This window comes from Mesocricetus auratus, unplaced genomic scaffold (assembly GCF_017639785.1).
Source record: "Mesocricetus auratus isolate SY011 unplaced genomic scaffold, BCM_Maur_2.0 Super-Scaffold_100055, whole genome shotgun sequence".
Classification (NCBI taxonomy): Eukaryota; Metazoa; Chordata; class Mammalia; order Rodentia; family Cricetidae; genus Mesocricetus; species Mesocricetus auratus.
The window spans coordinates 3,291,369-3,305,982 of record NW_024429232.1 but is presented as its reverse complement, the minus strand read 5'-3'; the positions used below and the strand labels follow the sequence as shown (position 1 = coordinate 3,305,982).

General features: G+C 51.6%; 1 protein-coding gene across 6 annotated transcripts; it reads right to left on the bottom strand.

Moving 5' to 3' along the window:
* Positions 1-4,742: 4,742 nt before the first annotated feature.
* Positions 4,743-13,342, bottom strand: LOC106022513 (zinc finger protein 41). Of its 6 annotated transcripts, none has more exons than XM_040736367.1 (4): positions 13,144-13,342; positions 10,183-12,120; positions 7,784-7,901; positions 4,743-6,529 (listed from the first exon to the last, which is right to left on the bottom strand). In XM_040736367.1, the coding sequence occupies exon 2, from the start codon at positions 11,946-11,948 to the stop codon at positions 11,355-11,357; it is 594 nt and encodes a 197-aa protein (XP_040592301.1). In that variant the 5' UTR covers positions 11,949-12,120; positions 13,144-13,342; the 3' UTR covers positions 4,743-6,529; positions 7,784-7,901; positions 10,183-11,354. The 6 variants fall into 6 exon arrangements, with proteins under 6 accessions (XP_040592301.1, XP_040592304.1, XP_040592303.1 ...); XM_040736370.1 differs by having other exon boundaries at positions 7,784-7,896; XM_040736369.1 differs by having other exon boundaries at positions 10,749-12,120.
* Positions 13,343-14,614: the final 1,272 nt, after the last annotated feature.

The window sequence follows — 14,614 nt, the reverse complement described above, 5'->3', positions numbered from 1 at the left end:
TGTCTTCCTGGTGGTCTCTGGGGACTTTGCAACTTGGGCACAACATGGACTAGATGCAAACACTAGTTAAACTGAAAAACCCTGTTATTGGAAATTGTAAAAAGCAATTTGTAACTGAGTTTTACCTTGAGATTGTAAAAATTCTTTTGTTCATGACTAATGCTTGCTTCTTACTATAAAAAGGGGAGTTCGAAAACACCCAATTTGCCAGTTTCAGAAGCCTGAACTCTGACTGTGGACACGGCTGTTTCGGATAAGCTTTTGTGACCCTCAGAGATTTTTTTTCTTTTCCTGGCATACATAAAGCTTGCTTCTGGTTTAATAGACCTTGGTGGTCTGCCCCCTGTCATTGCAGGACCCTAGACTCAACAAGTTGTAAGATTTTTTTCCTAAGGGGGTGTTAGGCAATATGTTTTCCAATTGCTTCATAGGTGGGCCCCATCCTTTTTTTTGTTGTTGTTGTTATTGTTGTTGGTTTTTTGAGACAGGGTTTCTCTGTATTGTTTTGGAGGCTGTCCTGGAACTCACTTTGTAGACCAGGCTGGGCTTGAACTCACAGAGATCCGCCTGCCTCTGCCTCCTGAGTGCTGGGATTAAAGGCGTGCACCACCTACCACACCTTTAATATTAAACTTTAGCAAGCCCAGCTCTGATGATCTGAGGAAGGCATCTGTGGAGTTACTAGTGAGAGGTTTCAGACACAGGCCTGATTTTACTTTAAGCCAGTTTATGTGTGTCTGCAGATGGAGGCAGACACCTGAAAAGCTTCGCAAGTGTCTTTTTATAAAGTCATCAGGCCTAGAGGCCTTTAAACAGAAAACTATAAAAGCAGAAAATGATGGCATCAGGGTGCTTTTGTTTTCTTTACAGATTTTTAACCATATCCAATAAGCTTACAAATCTCAAGGCATAGAAAGTTTATATAGCAGTCTTATAAATCTTATATTTCATAGTCTTATAAATTTATAATTTACAAAAGTTTGAGAGCATTGAGTAAAAGCAAGGAAAGGAGTGTGAGGTAAGCAGCAGTGATTCCTATTGGAGTAATCACTGTTGCTGTTGTAAGTACCACGTGTCTCCTGAGCTGTTTTTCCTGTCCCTGCCACAGGCAGGAGACCTGTCTGCCCCAAGACAGAGCTTTTGGGGAAAACCTTTAAACAGGCATGCTTGGGTCAGGCGAGGAGGCCACACCCCAACTCCAGAGTCAGCTTTTTAATAAAGTAGAACAGCATAAAACATACTTCAATATTATCCATTTCCAAGACACCTGTGTTCCAGGTATTTGTTTACACTGTGTGAAGATGTGTATTGCTATTGGTTTAACAAAGCTGAATGGCTAGGCAGGCTAGGCAGAAGAGAACAGGCCAGACTTCTGGGGAAAGAGAGGAACTCGGGAAAAATCTAGATGCAGGAGAGACACCACTGAGACATGGAGAGTCGGACATACAGAATGGAGATTAATAGAAACAGGATAATTTAACTTATAAGAGCTAGTTGGGAACAAGTCTACACTAAAGACTTAGCTTTCATAATTAATAGTAAGTCTCTGTGGCCTTATTGGGGAGTTGGTGGCCTGACAAACCAATTACACACCTGAATCCCTGAAAAACTGAATCCACTGACCAGGTCAAGCAGAAAATAAAGAAAGCTCAGAGAAAACAATCTGTGAGAGACCAGCAGGATTTAAACAGTAGGCTCACTGAACCAATAAGAGGGAAAAGACGGAACAAACCAGGAGGGGTGATGGCGGCAGCAGCAGTTGGCGGTAGCCTTGTGGAAATCACGAAAAAAATGATGCAGTGTGCAACCCACAGGGGCCTTAACTATGCTTGGTCCAGCTCCCATGTCTGAAACACAAACCAGAACACACCAGAAAACACAAATAAACTCTGAGACAAAAGCAAACAAGCAAGAACGTCACACAGTCAGAGACCAAACACAGACAGTGGTGGCCATTTTCACTCACCAAGATCAGGGGGACAGGAAGACGTCTCCCACTCTATCCCTGGAGACTGGGTCGGTCTATGATCATATCTGATTTCCCCTGTCTCCCCTGATGTTGGGACTTCCAGAACAGAACAATGCACTAATTGGTTTGGGTTTCAAATGTACATTGGCCAGCAAGTTTTACTTTTTTAGTTTATCTTGAGGCAGGGTTTCTCTGTGTAGCCCTGGCTGTCCTGTAACTCACTCTGTAGATCAGGCTGGTCTCCAACTCACAGAGATCCACCTACTCTGCCTCCAGAGGGCTGGGAATTTGTAAATCTGTGTCTGGGGATTCACAATGTGCTTACCCCTACCTAGGGCCTGTTCACCCCTAGAGTCTCCCAGTTGTGGTTTTTGACCCTGTTTAGGGCCTGTCCCCGACTAGTGACTCCTTAATTTGTGACAGCTATTTTGGGCTCCCCTGGACTTCCAAGTCCACCTTGAACTTGCCTCACTTAGGGACCATCCCAAGACCCTCATCCCTGAGTCTGGAGTCTTCCAGGGATCCTGGATGAGTTCCCAAATGTTATAGAGTTCGAGACCCCCCCCCCAGGAAAAGACCACAGACTCCATCCAGATTATAATTAGTTGAATTTTAATGAATCTGCTAGGACAGGAGATGGTCATGGCTCTGCATTTCTGGGTGGGGGTCACCGAATTATTGGGAACTCATCTATCCTCTAGGGCCTGGAGGCAGAGACAAATGTCTAGTGGGTACCAAGATGGATGCCTAGCATAAAATGTAATTTCTTTAGTTATCACACTATCAGCACCATCCGGGTCTTTAATTCTTATTCTGATTGGATTAAAGGTGGGCCCCTGCACCTGCCTGGCCAATTACGTAACAATTTGGTAAAATTAATGGCCCTTAGGACCAACTGTACTTCTTTAGAGTGGGATGAGTCCTCAATTTGACTCATTCACTGAGACCAGTGGGGAATGTAACAGGCACCCAGACCCTAGCTCACCTGACTCCATGATGGAAGCAGCATCATGTAGACAGAGCCACCCGACAATACAAAGCCAAAGACCTGATCCATCAAAGTCTATAGTTCTGAGAAAGTGTCTAAACATACTAACTTTGCCTTTTGACTTCTGTACTTCTGCTTCTGGCTAAAACTGTTCTTGTTTACTGAGTATGTCAACTCACCACACGGTTTTTGTGCTGAAAAGCTCACCTGAGAAAGGCTCAGTGCTGAACTGGGATCCCAAACACACGGTGTGGGCACTGGTCAGCTAATAAAGATTTTATTGGCTTAAACCCATGTCCTAGCCTTCTCCGTTGGATACCCCACAAGTGGTAGCCTGGAGAGTGGAGGTCTGGTGCCCAAGACAACCAAGGAGGTGCTACCAAAGGAGGGAAAACTGACAGGGAGAGGTAAGAGTATTCACAGGAAGTAGTGTGTACAAAGGTCATTTGGCCCTGAGGGGGCAGGCACACCAGGATGTGGTGAACAAGGGGAGACTGGAGCATGACGGGCAAGGGTCAGACAGACAACAGTCCTAAAGCCACTCCAGAACCAGGTTTCACTCTAAGTGCACTGGAAGTCTTGAAGGGGAGGAATCCACTTTATTTGTCGCATGCATATGGCTGTTTTGCCTGTTTGTATGTCTGTGTAGCACCTGCATGCCTGGGCCTATGAAGAGCAGGAAAAGGAGACAGATCTCCTGGAACTGTAGTTATACATGGTTGCAAGCTGCCATGTAGGTGCTGAGAATCTGACACGGGTCCTCTCATAGAGCAACTGGTACTCTTAAATCACTGAGTCTTCCTTCTCTCTAGTCTCCCTTTTTTGAAAATGCTAGTGGTGGGACCTGAAATCAGGGTCTCAAGTATGCTGTGTTTCATCACGGGGCTAAGCCTCCAGCTTCACCCCCCCCCTTTTGAGATGGGAGTCTCACTATTGCTATCTCAGCTATTCTGGATCTTGAAGCTCAAGTGACCCTTTTACTTCATTTTAAGGTTAGTCTTGGGGATGCAGGAGAATGGATCAGAAAGGAGAAAGGTTCCTCTTGTGTTTCTGTTGACTGTGAGCCCACCTCAGTCCCTAGCTTCCTGAGTAACAACATGGTACCAGCACTCTTTGTTGCTGCAGTGGGGTTGACCTATCAGATCCTCCAAACAAAACTGTCCCCAGGCACCGCTAGTTGTCTCTTGCAGGGCTGGAGAGATAGCTCAAGTGGTTAAAAGAACTGTCTGCTCTTCTAGAGGACCTAGGTTCAATTCCCAACACCAACATGACAGCTCACAACTGTCTGTAACTCCAGTTCTAAGAGGTCCAACACCCTCACACAGACATACATGCTGGCAAAACACCAATGCATGTGAAATGCAGAACAACAAAAACCCATCAATTTAAGTGTCTCTTGCAGGATCACTCTTTGTTGAGAACAGCTGCTCTAAATGGAGAATGAATGGCCAATTCCCAGGTTTCTCTCAGGGTCCCAACTACAGGCACTAAACAACCAAACCCTAAGACCCTATCCTGGCATCTTAGTACCTGGAATCAAAAGGCAGGAGGATGTCTTGCTGCTGTCTCCGCTCTTACCCTACTGTACAGCAGTGACGACTTCTCTGAATTACATAGTATGCTCTCATGAGCTTGGACACTGGAGCTTATTGGACACTCCCGAGAAGCAGTGACCAGCTGGGACCCTGGTCCTGCAGCTCACTGTCCCCAGTGGAGAAAGCTGGTGGCTTCTCTGAGGGCATCCCTCCACACTGTAGAGAACCCGACAGAGCACAGTAAGCAGGCTGGAAACACATTTGCTTTTATGAGAAAATAGACATCAGTAGCAGCAGCTTCTGCTCACAAAACCATGGCAGCAGCTGGAAGGCCATGTGGAGGTCAGTGCAGGCGTCCATGGAGCAGAGGGTCAGACACGAAGGAAGCCACTGAGTGCACAGCAAACAACGTCTAGGCCAACGTGCACAGCACTGTCACAGCACCAAGAATATTTTACATGGAAGGAAGAGTTGACAATTGTGACACACAAACACCAGTCCGGGACAGCATCTGCTACAACACAACAGGCTATGGCTGCAGCCCTTAAAGAGGAATTCACTCATTGCAATTTAGCACAGGAGGGCAGGGTACGTATAAGGCATTAGGACACACAGGTGTCTCTGCACCAGCCAGATACAAAAAAGATGAGGTTCCGCCAAATTGTTGATGTGGCTGAGGTGAGGTGTGGACAGGCCACCTGGGTGCTACCAGTTCTCAGGGGCCAAGAGCCCCCTGTTACAGGTCCAGAGCCAGATGCCTGCAGACCCGGCTGCAGGGCCACGCCTCACCCTGGTGTTGGTTGGGAACTGCCACATGAAAGCATCAGTCCCAGGAGACTTGAGTCCAGAGAGAGCATCTACTTGTCTTCGTGAGAGGGAACCAGGAGAAAGCCAACACCCAACTCCACAGGCACAAAGTTCTGGAGGGGGAGGCTGACAGTGAGAGCCACCTCCTGACCGGAGGGCCCGTGTGGGACACAGGTTAGTCTCCTTGTCTGCACTGTCCCTGGAGTCCACCCCCGAGGTGACCCTATTCCCCCAAATCTCCCCTAGAAGCCACAGAGCATCTGTCCCTTGAATCAGGGTACATAGCTTTTCTTCCTAGGGCCCGCCTGGGGCCTGGCCCGCCCGGGGCCTGCCTTCCTCTTTAGGACATCTTGGTATCCTAACTCACGGGCACAGAAAATGATTGTGTCTTGATGTCAAACTGGGATGGCTCCAAGGTCAAGGAGTGGAGCCCAGGTGTGCCCTGGAGCTACAGCCTTCCGGGGCGGAAGTTGCCAGCTAGAGTCAAGTCTAGCCAATGGTCTCCTCAAGAGAAGACAAAGGACTGCTGGGCCCATGGCTACTTGTGCCTCTCCCTAGAGGTGGCTCCTGACTTTCCACTTGGCTGGGAGGAGACTGAAGGAACGGATGCTGGCGCAGCTCAGAGCTCATGTTCATTTACTCGTCCTCAGGCCCTGGCAGGGCTGTCTGCGCTGAGGCTCAGCAGCAGCTGTGCGATCAGAGCCCTTCCCGCAGGACAAAGCTCTCCTCACTGGCAGCTGAGGGGCTGATGAACGGAGCCGCCCTGGACTTCTCAGGGATCTCTGGCTGCAGTTGAGTAAGCTTCTGTAAGTGGAATCCCAACACATTGATGGAGTGCTCTTCATTGCCCCAAGATACATCTCAAGACATCTAGAAGGTTCTGAACATTTACTTTTAGCCAAGTGGCTGTTCATCATGTTTCACTGAAGTAAAGAGCTGGTGCTGGGGACTTTCCAGTGAGCTAGAACTAATGGTCACTTGTGAATGATGTGACGTGGCCATCTTAACTTCAGGGTAGGCACAAGTCAAGAGTGCCCTGTAGTTACCACATGGCGTTCAAAAGGCCTCCTTGAGCTCATCCACCTACAGCTTCCCTGTTGCCAATGGATTCTGTGATGACAGCCTCCCTGGTGCATGGCCCAGTGGGCATCTGCAGGGCCCTGTGGTGGAAGTAGACCTGACTATCTTGACTTCTCTGAGCTTCTTGCTGGGGAGATCTGCACTGGCCGCCTGGAAAAACAAAGAACGGTCTGGGTAAATGAGAAGAGGGAAGTCCCTCGTTCACTAGGAGAAACTGAAGGAAATGGTGGGCTAAGCGCAAGCCGGTTCTGCCAGCTACCCAGAGAGTGGAGGGTGCAGAAGGATGTGGGGTGCCCGTTGTAGACTGACACCTAGTAGCACACATGTGCACTTAACACAGGCAGCAAGGTCTGACACCCCCCCCATCCCCTGGGGCTGTACCATAACTCCTCCTGCTGGTTTGGTTGTATGATTTTCTCCTAACTGTATTTGGAAAACCAGAAAAGAATGCCAACAAGGGGCTGGGGAGATTCTCAGCAGTTAAGAGAACTGGCTGCTCTTCCAGAGGACCAGAGTTTGGTCCCCAGCACCTACTGGGTGACTAACTGTAACTTCGCTTCCAGAAGATCCAACACCTCCTTTTGGTCTCTGAGAATAATACATGCATTTGGGGCACAGACAAAACATTCAGGGAAGCATCCAAACCACATAAAGGAAATCACAAAATGTAAAACCACAGGCGTGAGCCAGTGCCACACCTGGACTTTGAGACAGGGTCTCACTATGTAGTCTTAGCTGTCCTGGAACTCAGAGATCCGCCTGTCTCTGCTCTGCCTCCAGAGTGCTGAGATTAAAGGTGTGTATTACCATATCCTGCTACACTTCAACTTTCATACACCAAGTCACTGAATTCTAGCTGATTCTTTTTTTTTTTTTTTTTGGTTTTTCGAGACAGGGTTTCTCTGTGGCTTTGGAGGCTGTCTGGAATTCGCTCTGTAGACCAGGCTGGCCTCGAATTCATAAAGATCCATCTGCCTTTGCCTCCCAAAGGCGTGCGTCACCAATGCCTAGCTCTAGCTAGCTGATCCTTTATCGTTGAGCACTTACACCCCCATTGCACAAGAGGAAACTGAGGCACAAGGTTCAGCAATACATCCAACATTTCAACATCCAGGCACGAAGGAGACTTCAGCTAAAGGACTCATGCTCTCACCACCTGCTTCCTCCTCAGATCAAGCCGTGGCCTTTAATCCTAGTGCCACAGAGGCAGAGCAGAGGGGCAGAGGGCAGAGAGGCAGAGGCAGATGGGTCTCTGTGAGCTGAGGCTAGCCTAGTCTACTCAAAAACAAAACAAAATAAAAGCATATAAACAACTTGATAGCCAAGTGGCAGAGCGGTCTAGCACTCTGGACCCTGGGTTCCAGCCCTAGGGCTACAAAAGCAAAACAAGGACTATGAACCCACCTGTCTGCTGGAGGGATGACTGGACTCTGCCACCCAGGCACTGCTGCAGGTGTCTTCCAGGGCCAACCTGAGGTGAGTATTTGGCATTCTACATGGCATTCTGTGTGTGGGCCCTGTCCTATGCACCATAAAATGTAGAAAAGACAAAGAGTTATTTGTAATCTAGTCCAGGAACAGTCCATGTGGCCAGGTTAGAAAGCAGCTTGGCTGGAGTCAGCTCTATTTCTCTAAGTCAATGGCTCCTTATTTGTTCACTCAAAGCAACTCTTCTCACTGCCAATGACAGGAGTTATCAGAGTTCTGCACAAATCAGAGCAAATCAGACAATGCAGGCACCCCTTGGGTTGTTTGATTGATTTGGGCTATTGTAGATTCTGTGTCCATAATGCCACTCTCCTGGAAGATCAAACTGCAGAAAGTACACTGTACAGCTCCCTGCCTCTTATGGTTCCAGTCCAGTTCCTGCACCCAGGGACCCAACATCCTTAGTGGGCTTTTCCTTAGCTCTGAAGGACTCAGCCTATGGAAAGCTGGAAGAAACCACCTGCAAGCTTGCTGTAGCTCAATCTCATTTTCCACATTAAGAATATGGGTCAGAAACCAGGTGTGGGGTGCATGTCTGTAAATCCCAGAACTCTGGAGGCCGAACCAGAAGGTTCATGGTGAGTTCAAGGCCAGCCTGGGCTACATAGTTAGTTCTCAGCAGCCTGAGCTACATATCAAGACACACTGTCACAAACAAACCCCAAGGGAGCACTTTGGCATCTAGTTTAACCCAGTTGATGGTTTATGCCTGTCACTCCAGCATCCCAGAGGCAGAGGCAGGAGCACTGCGAGTCTGAGGCCAGTCCAGGCTATACAGTGCGAGCCAAGACAACCAGGCCTAGAGTGAGACCCTGTCTCAACAAAACAGAACAGACTGGCAAACAAACCATGGCAGCGCCTCACTGTCAAGTCTGGTTAGCACACAGCCACACTGTGCCATCTGTAAGGGCTGTGGCAGTGTGTGACACAGGTGAGTGTCCGTGTGACTGCAAAGAACGAAATCTGGCCCTTTACATAAAAGGTTGCTAACCCTGACCTGGATTCCCGAGGAATGACCCTGGGGTCACCCCGCCTAGTGGCCCTCTTGGTTTGGAGGAACACACACTATCTTTGGTTTCCTCTCAATACTGAGGAAATAGTGACTCTGTACCTTGAAACCTTTGCACACATCCTTAAGGACAGGGTTAGAGCCTGTGGCCAGGATGCTGCCTTGCCACCTGCTAACACTCCAGGTTCCCACAGTCCCAGAGGGATGCAGGCAACTCCTCTAACCTAGGACATGATGCCCGAGTGTGCTACGCATACATCTACACCAGCTAATACCCATTTTCTCACAATTTCACCTTATTGGATTTCCATATTAGATTAAAGCATCCTCTCCCATGGGGATCAAATCTGGTAAATAATCTTGGGGTCGCCTGCATAAGGAGTGCAGTGTGGGAAGACTTCTACATGGAGTGTTCTGCCCACAGGGAGCGGCAGTACAAGTCCTGGCCCGGCGGCAGCCCCAGCTTGCACTTCCTGACACTGCACCAGCAAACCTGACTAGGTTAGTGCCACTGGCGGCATCAGACACACTCGTCAGCTTTTAGAAAGAGGACGGCTAACCTGACACATCTGCCTTTTTCTCACTATTGTGGCAGCTGTCTGAAAGAAGCAACTTGAGGGTTTCCTTGGCTCCTGGTGTGAAGTGGTACAGGCTACTGAGGTGGGGAGTGTGACATGGTTGACCACACTGCCTGTAACTGGAGGAAACAGATGAGTGCTCCAGTTTCTCTTAAGGCTCTGTGCCTCTACTGCAGTGTGCATGTGGGGTCAGAGAACAACTCTGAGGAGTTGGGCTGGCTCTCTGCTGCCACTTTTACATGGGCTCCAGGACTGAACTCAAACCATCAGGCATCTGAAGCAAGTGCTTTTACCCACTGAGCCGTGTCTCTTCAGTCACCTCTCCCCGGCAGCACCCTCACAGACACACCTGGTGCGCCTCCTAGGTGACTCTTCTATCCAGTCAGCCTGACCATGAAGATTAACTACACACTTGGTAAAACATTCCTACAGGGAGCACAACTGCCCTTCATCATTGATTTCTCATGGTTTCTTTATCTGTTGACAAACCCACCTCTGCTTCTGGCTGGGGACCTTTCTTTCAGGGCAGAGTCCTCAAAGACTAAAGCTATTATTAAGTTTTCTTTTCTTTTCTTTTGTCTAAATCTCTGCTAACTTTCCCACAACTCGCCCTTCTGGTCAGCAGTCACTTTGCTGTGTTAGAACACAGACCTCATAGAACAGCTGGGACAGAGGGCAGGGACAACCACACGGTCTTGTCCTGGTGACAGGCAGGACATGGAACTGACCTGAATGGCAGGCTGCCATGGGGCAGGGCCGCAGTTGTTTCTGACGGCACAGCGGACAGAAGCTGCTGCTGACACCCCGGAGTCACAAGACCTAGTCTAAACAATCTACCACTACGACAGGGTGACGTCCACTGAGGCCACTTGGGTGGGTCCAGGCTACTTGTCACGATGGTGGCTGGGACAAGGATAACAGTGCAGTCCAGTTTCAGGCACTGCGCTGAGCTCAGAGACTGCTGGTCAGCCAGAGGAGAGGAATTTCAGGATCACTGAAGGCTGCACAGAGATGAGCAAGGGGACCTGGGTCCTCAGAGCTGGTCAGAGTGCCGCCTGCCATCCACCTCAGGGCTCCTTGCCCCTAGAAGGCTGGATGGGGCTGGGTATCCAGAGCCAGAAGCCTTCAAAAGAGCTGACATGCATAGCGGATGGTGCAGGCAGAGGAAGCAGAGGGAGGCAGTGGCCCTCGCCAGCAGGTGTAGCAGAAAAGGACCCAGAGACAAGACAGACGCTGGGGTTCAAGCTTCAAGCTGAAGATCGGAAAAGCAAAGCAGTTGGCCACTAGCTCTTACCTCTACCTCAGCTCAGACCAAAGGGGCGACTCAGACTGTTCCCGACTTTACAGCTCCTCAGATTCATTCAGACTGCTATGTCCTCTTCAACGTGGCCAGAGACTAACTCTCCGACTGAAAACTTCTACCTTTTATACCTCTAAAATGCTGGGATTAAAGGTATGAGCTCTGATTCACTCTCTGGTAGCCCAGGGTGGTCTTGGACTCAGATCCATCTACCTCTTAATCCTGAGTCCTGGGATAAAAGGTGTGTACCATCACTGCCTGATGCTTGAGGCTGCCTTTGCTTTCTGAATCCCCAGGCAAGTTTTAATCGTCAATAATATATCACCACAAACAGGGGTGTCTCTTTAGCTGTAAGTTCTCGATGACCCAAAGCTGTTGCAAAGACGGTCCTGAGTAGAATGAAGTAGTCTGGAAAATGGCTGGAGGTGCAGGAAGCCCCCAGAAGCACCGTGTTCCCACCAAGTGCAGACTCACGGGGCAGAAGGCCTCTGTGGGCCCTCATGTCTGACGGGCAGATTTTCCTTTTGATGACTGCAGAGGAAATCGAGACCAACATCTGACATCTGACAAAGATCCGCAGTTGGAGGCTGCCCGCCCTGCTCAGTGCTTCTTCCTCGGATGACGCTTCCGATGCCGGATGAGGCAGGAGCTGTAGGCGAAGGATTTCCCACACTCCTCACAGCCATACGGCTTCTCTCCAGTGTGCATTTTCTGGTGTTTCAGAAGATTGGAGCCACAGTTGAAGGCCTTTCCGCACTCCCCACATTTAAAGGGCTTCTCACCGGTGTGAATTCTCAGATGTTTGGTGACATCTGAGCTGTGTCTGAAGGTCTTCCCGCACTGGTCACACTTGAAGGGCTTCTCTCCAGTGTGGACTCTCTGGTGGCGAATGTGGTCTGTTTTGTGTTTAAAGATCCGGCCACATTCACCACACTCGTAGGGCTTCTTCCTCTGAAAAGGAACAAACACAGGGACACCCTCAAAGTCATCTTTAAAGGAGGCGTCAAAGGCATCAAAGATGTGTGCCTCGTCTTCAGGGCTCAGGACAGTCTGTTTGCGGGGCTTCCGGGGCTTGGCTGACCTCTTGCTGGGCTTCTTCCCCCGTGGGGCTTTCTCTCCTTTGACAGCGGCCTTCTGCACACTCTCCTCCTTTGGGGCCTGTGTCTTCTTCTTCCTGCCTGCAGGCTTTTCCATCGCTGCTCCTTGGAAGTGGGAACCACCCTGGGAGCCAGGGAAGGCTAAGGCTCCCAGCCAGCGGCAGCCGGCTTCTTGGTTGAGACTTTACTCTGTCAGGGACAGCTCACCACGCCCTGCTTACGAAGCTCCATTCTGGCACCAAGCAGACAGAAGCACCGTCCTCTCACTTCTGGAGGCAAAAGAATCAACAACAGGTTAGAGGCGTAGCCCACCTCGCCGGTACTCTCAACGCACTCAGCCACAGGCCAGGAGACAGACAGCCCTTGGCCCGAGGACAAGGTTTTCACTCATCCTACAGAACTCCACACCCACCAGGGACCAATGGTCACTTCCGACCTCCCCAGATGGAACCTTCCTTCCCACCTGCCCACACTGGGACTGTGCATGCAGGCTGCAGCAGCCCGGTTCGGAGCCTGGAACACTCAGGGTTGTCCTCATAATCTACAGCAGCCACCAAACCCCAGCACACCTCCAAAGGCTGCCCCTTGTGCCCACAAGCCTTTCTCCGTGTGACACCTGCACCGAGCCTTTTTATCCCTGCAGGCCTGAGAGGGTGCGCTACGCTGACAGTCCCTTCTAGAGCCTCCACACCTATAAAAACACAGCTGCACTGTGTTGGGAGCGCACCGTGTTTTGTTCTAAGCATTAGACAGACGCTACTTATCCAACCCAGCACATACAGCTCATCTGGATTCGGAGTCCAAGTTCCAGGTAACGCTCAGCTAGGCCCTAGCCTACACTGTCTGAACAGCAGCCTCTGAAAGTGATCGTCTTTTGTGGTGTCCCTGTCTGACAGCATCCAAGCTCAGCACCAATTCAAACACCATCACTCTGGGGAAAGGACTAACGAGCGGGACCCAGGTGTCTCGTGTTTGCTCACCAAGGCTCACTTTCGTTGAAAGCAGAAAACAGTCATTAGAAAGCAGGGAGGACCACAGCGACTGTGTTATTTGCCCCCTCCCCTCCCAGGTCCGCGCACAAGAGCGGGTGTGAGTGACTCAGGCAACTTAGTTCAATTCAGCGGGCGTCCATTCATCAGAGTGCTGCTTGGACCCGGCAGGACGCAGGGCTCAAGCCGCCCAGCAGCGAGGGGATTCGCTAGGAGGCCCGCCCCACCTCCCCCGCCTCCGGGACCTCCGCAACACCGCCGAGTGGCCGGCGGCCCACGGACAAACGACCCAGAAAAGCTGACCTTCCTTCTTCGGGCCGAGGACTTGGAGCGCGCATGCAGAAGGTGCCTGGTGGGTGCCGAACGCAGACGTCTGCGCGGGCGGGCTGGCGGGCTGGCGGGCGACGGTTACAATCCCCCCTTGAGCCCGCTACTCCAGCCTCTCCCGCGCCTCAAGGCGCCCGCCCCCTCTGGTGCCGCTCTAACAGCCCGGCCTCTCGGTGGTGCGGCCACAAGCCCCGTAGCCCCGCCCACCGTTCTCAGCCGCCTCCAGGGCCTCTCTAGGAGCCCCTGCCCGGCTCTCGGTGGTACCCCCGCCCCCTCATCCTCGCCCTTCTGGCGCCGCTCTAGGAGTCGTCGCCGGGCCTCTCTGTGGTGCTGCGCCGGGATTCGTGGGCCCGCCCACCTCTTCCCCGGCGTTTCGGGGCCTCTCTAGGAGACGCGGCGCGACCTCTCTGTGGTGCTGCGGCTGCGGCCTCGCGCACGCCGGGATGCAGCTGCCGAGGGTCTGGACGGCGGGCGGCGCTTTTCTCCCCGCGGCGTTCGCGGGCGCAGAGGCGCCTCAGCTTCTCGGGGCTCCCGGTCTTCGGGCCTGTCACTTGTTCTGCCCGTCGGCTCTGGGCCGGCGGGTCCCCGGCGTGCGTGGCGTGTGGACGCCCTGCACTCGACTGATTGCCCAGTCAGAGCCTGGCCCGGGCCTCCCCGGCGCTGTCCCTGGTCCCTGGCTGCTGGCCTTTCTCTGCAGATGCTTAACTCTGGGCCCTTCTTGTGTTGCTCCGACTTTCTGGATGCATCCTCCCTCACTATATCTTGTCCAGGTCGGCTTAGAGCTAGAAATTGCCTGCCTCAAGCTCCTTCGAGTCCTAGGATGATGCGTGCCCCACCGCGCTCGGAGAGGGTTGCAATTCCAATCGAGAGCTGCTGCGCGCTTGGCCGAGTCTCCCCGGGGACGCCATTTTGTGTGACCAGGGCCTTCCCTGCTTTAGAAGCCGGCATCTCAGACCCCTGATCTGTCGTCGTCCTCCCCCCCGCCCCTTTAGACTCATTGTCAACTAGACAAAGGTCCAGCGCGCAGCCTGCGGAAAGCTTGCCTATTGTCTGTCACTCGAGGGTCGCTACCCAGATTCGCGAGGGCGGCTGTGCATCGATCGAAGGGCGGTTCATTCGCCTCCTGACGGGACTGATCCCGCGCTGTGTGCACCACAGCTTGTTGGATCTTTTGCCCATGAAGGGTGATCATGAAGGTGCTGTGCAGACCCCGTGCTGGTTCATTTCCCCGGCACCAAGCTCAGGAATGCAGTTGGCTGGGTCCTAAACTGCATGTTTGCTTTTGTCAGGATCAGCCATGTTGCTTCCCAGAGGGCCTGTGCCATCTCCCATTCATTCCTACCAGCAGCATGGGGTTCCCTGCCTCACCAGCATTTGGAGCAGGGCGGTAGGCATTTTCCAGAGGCCTAGTCCTCTGCGAGCCTCTTGCCATCCTCAGCACCACAGT

What these genes read in the sequence shown, in the direction of transcription:
- LOC106022513 (XM_040736367.1), bottom strand. Translation starts at nt 11,948, where the DNA reads ATGGAAAAGCCTGCAGGCAGGAAGAAGAAGACACAGGCCCCAAAGGAG.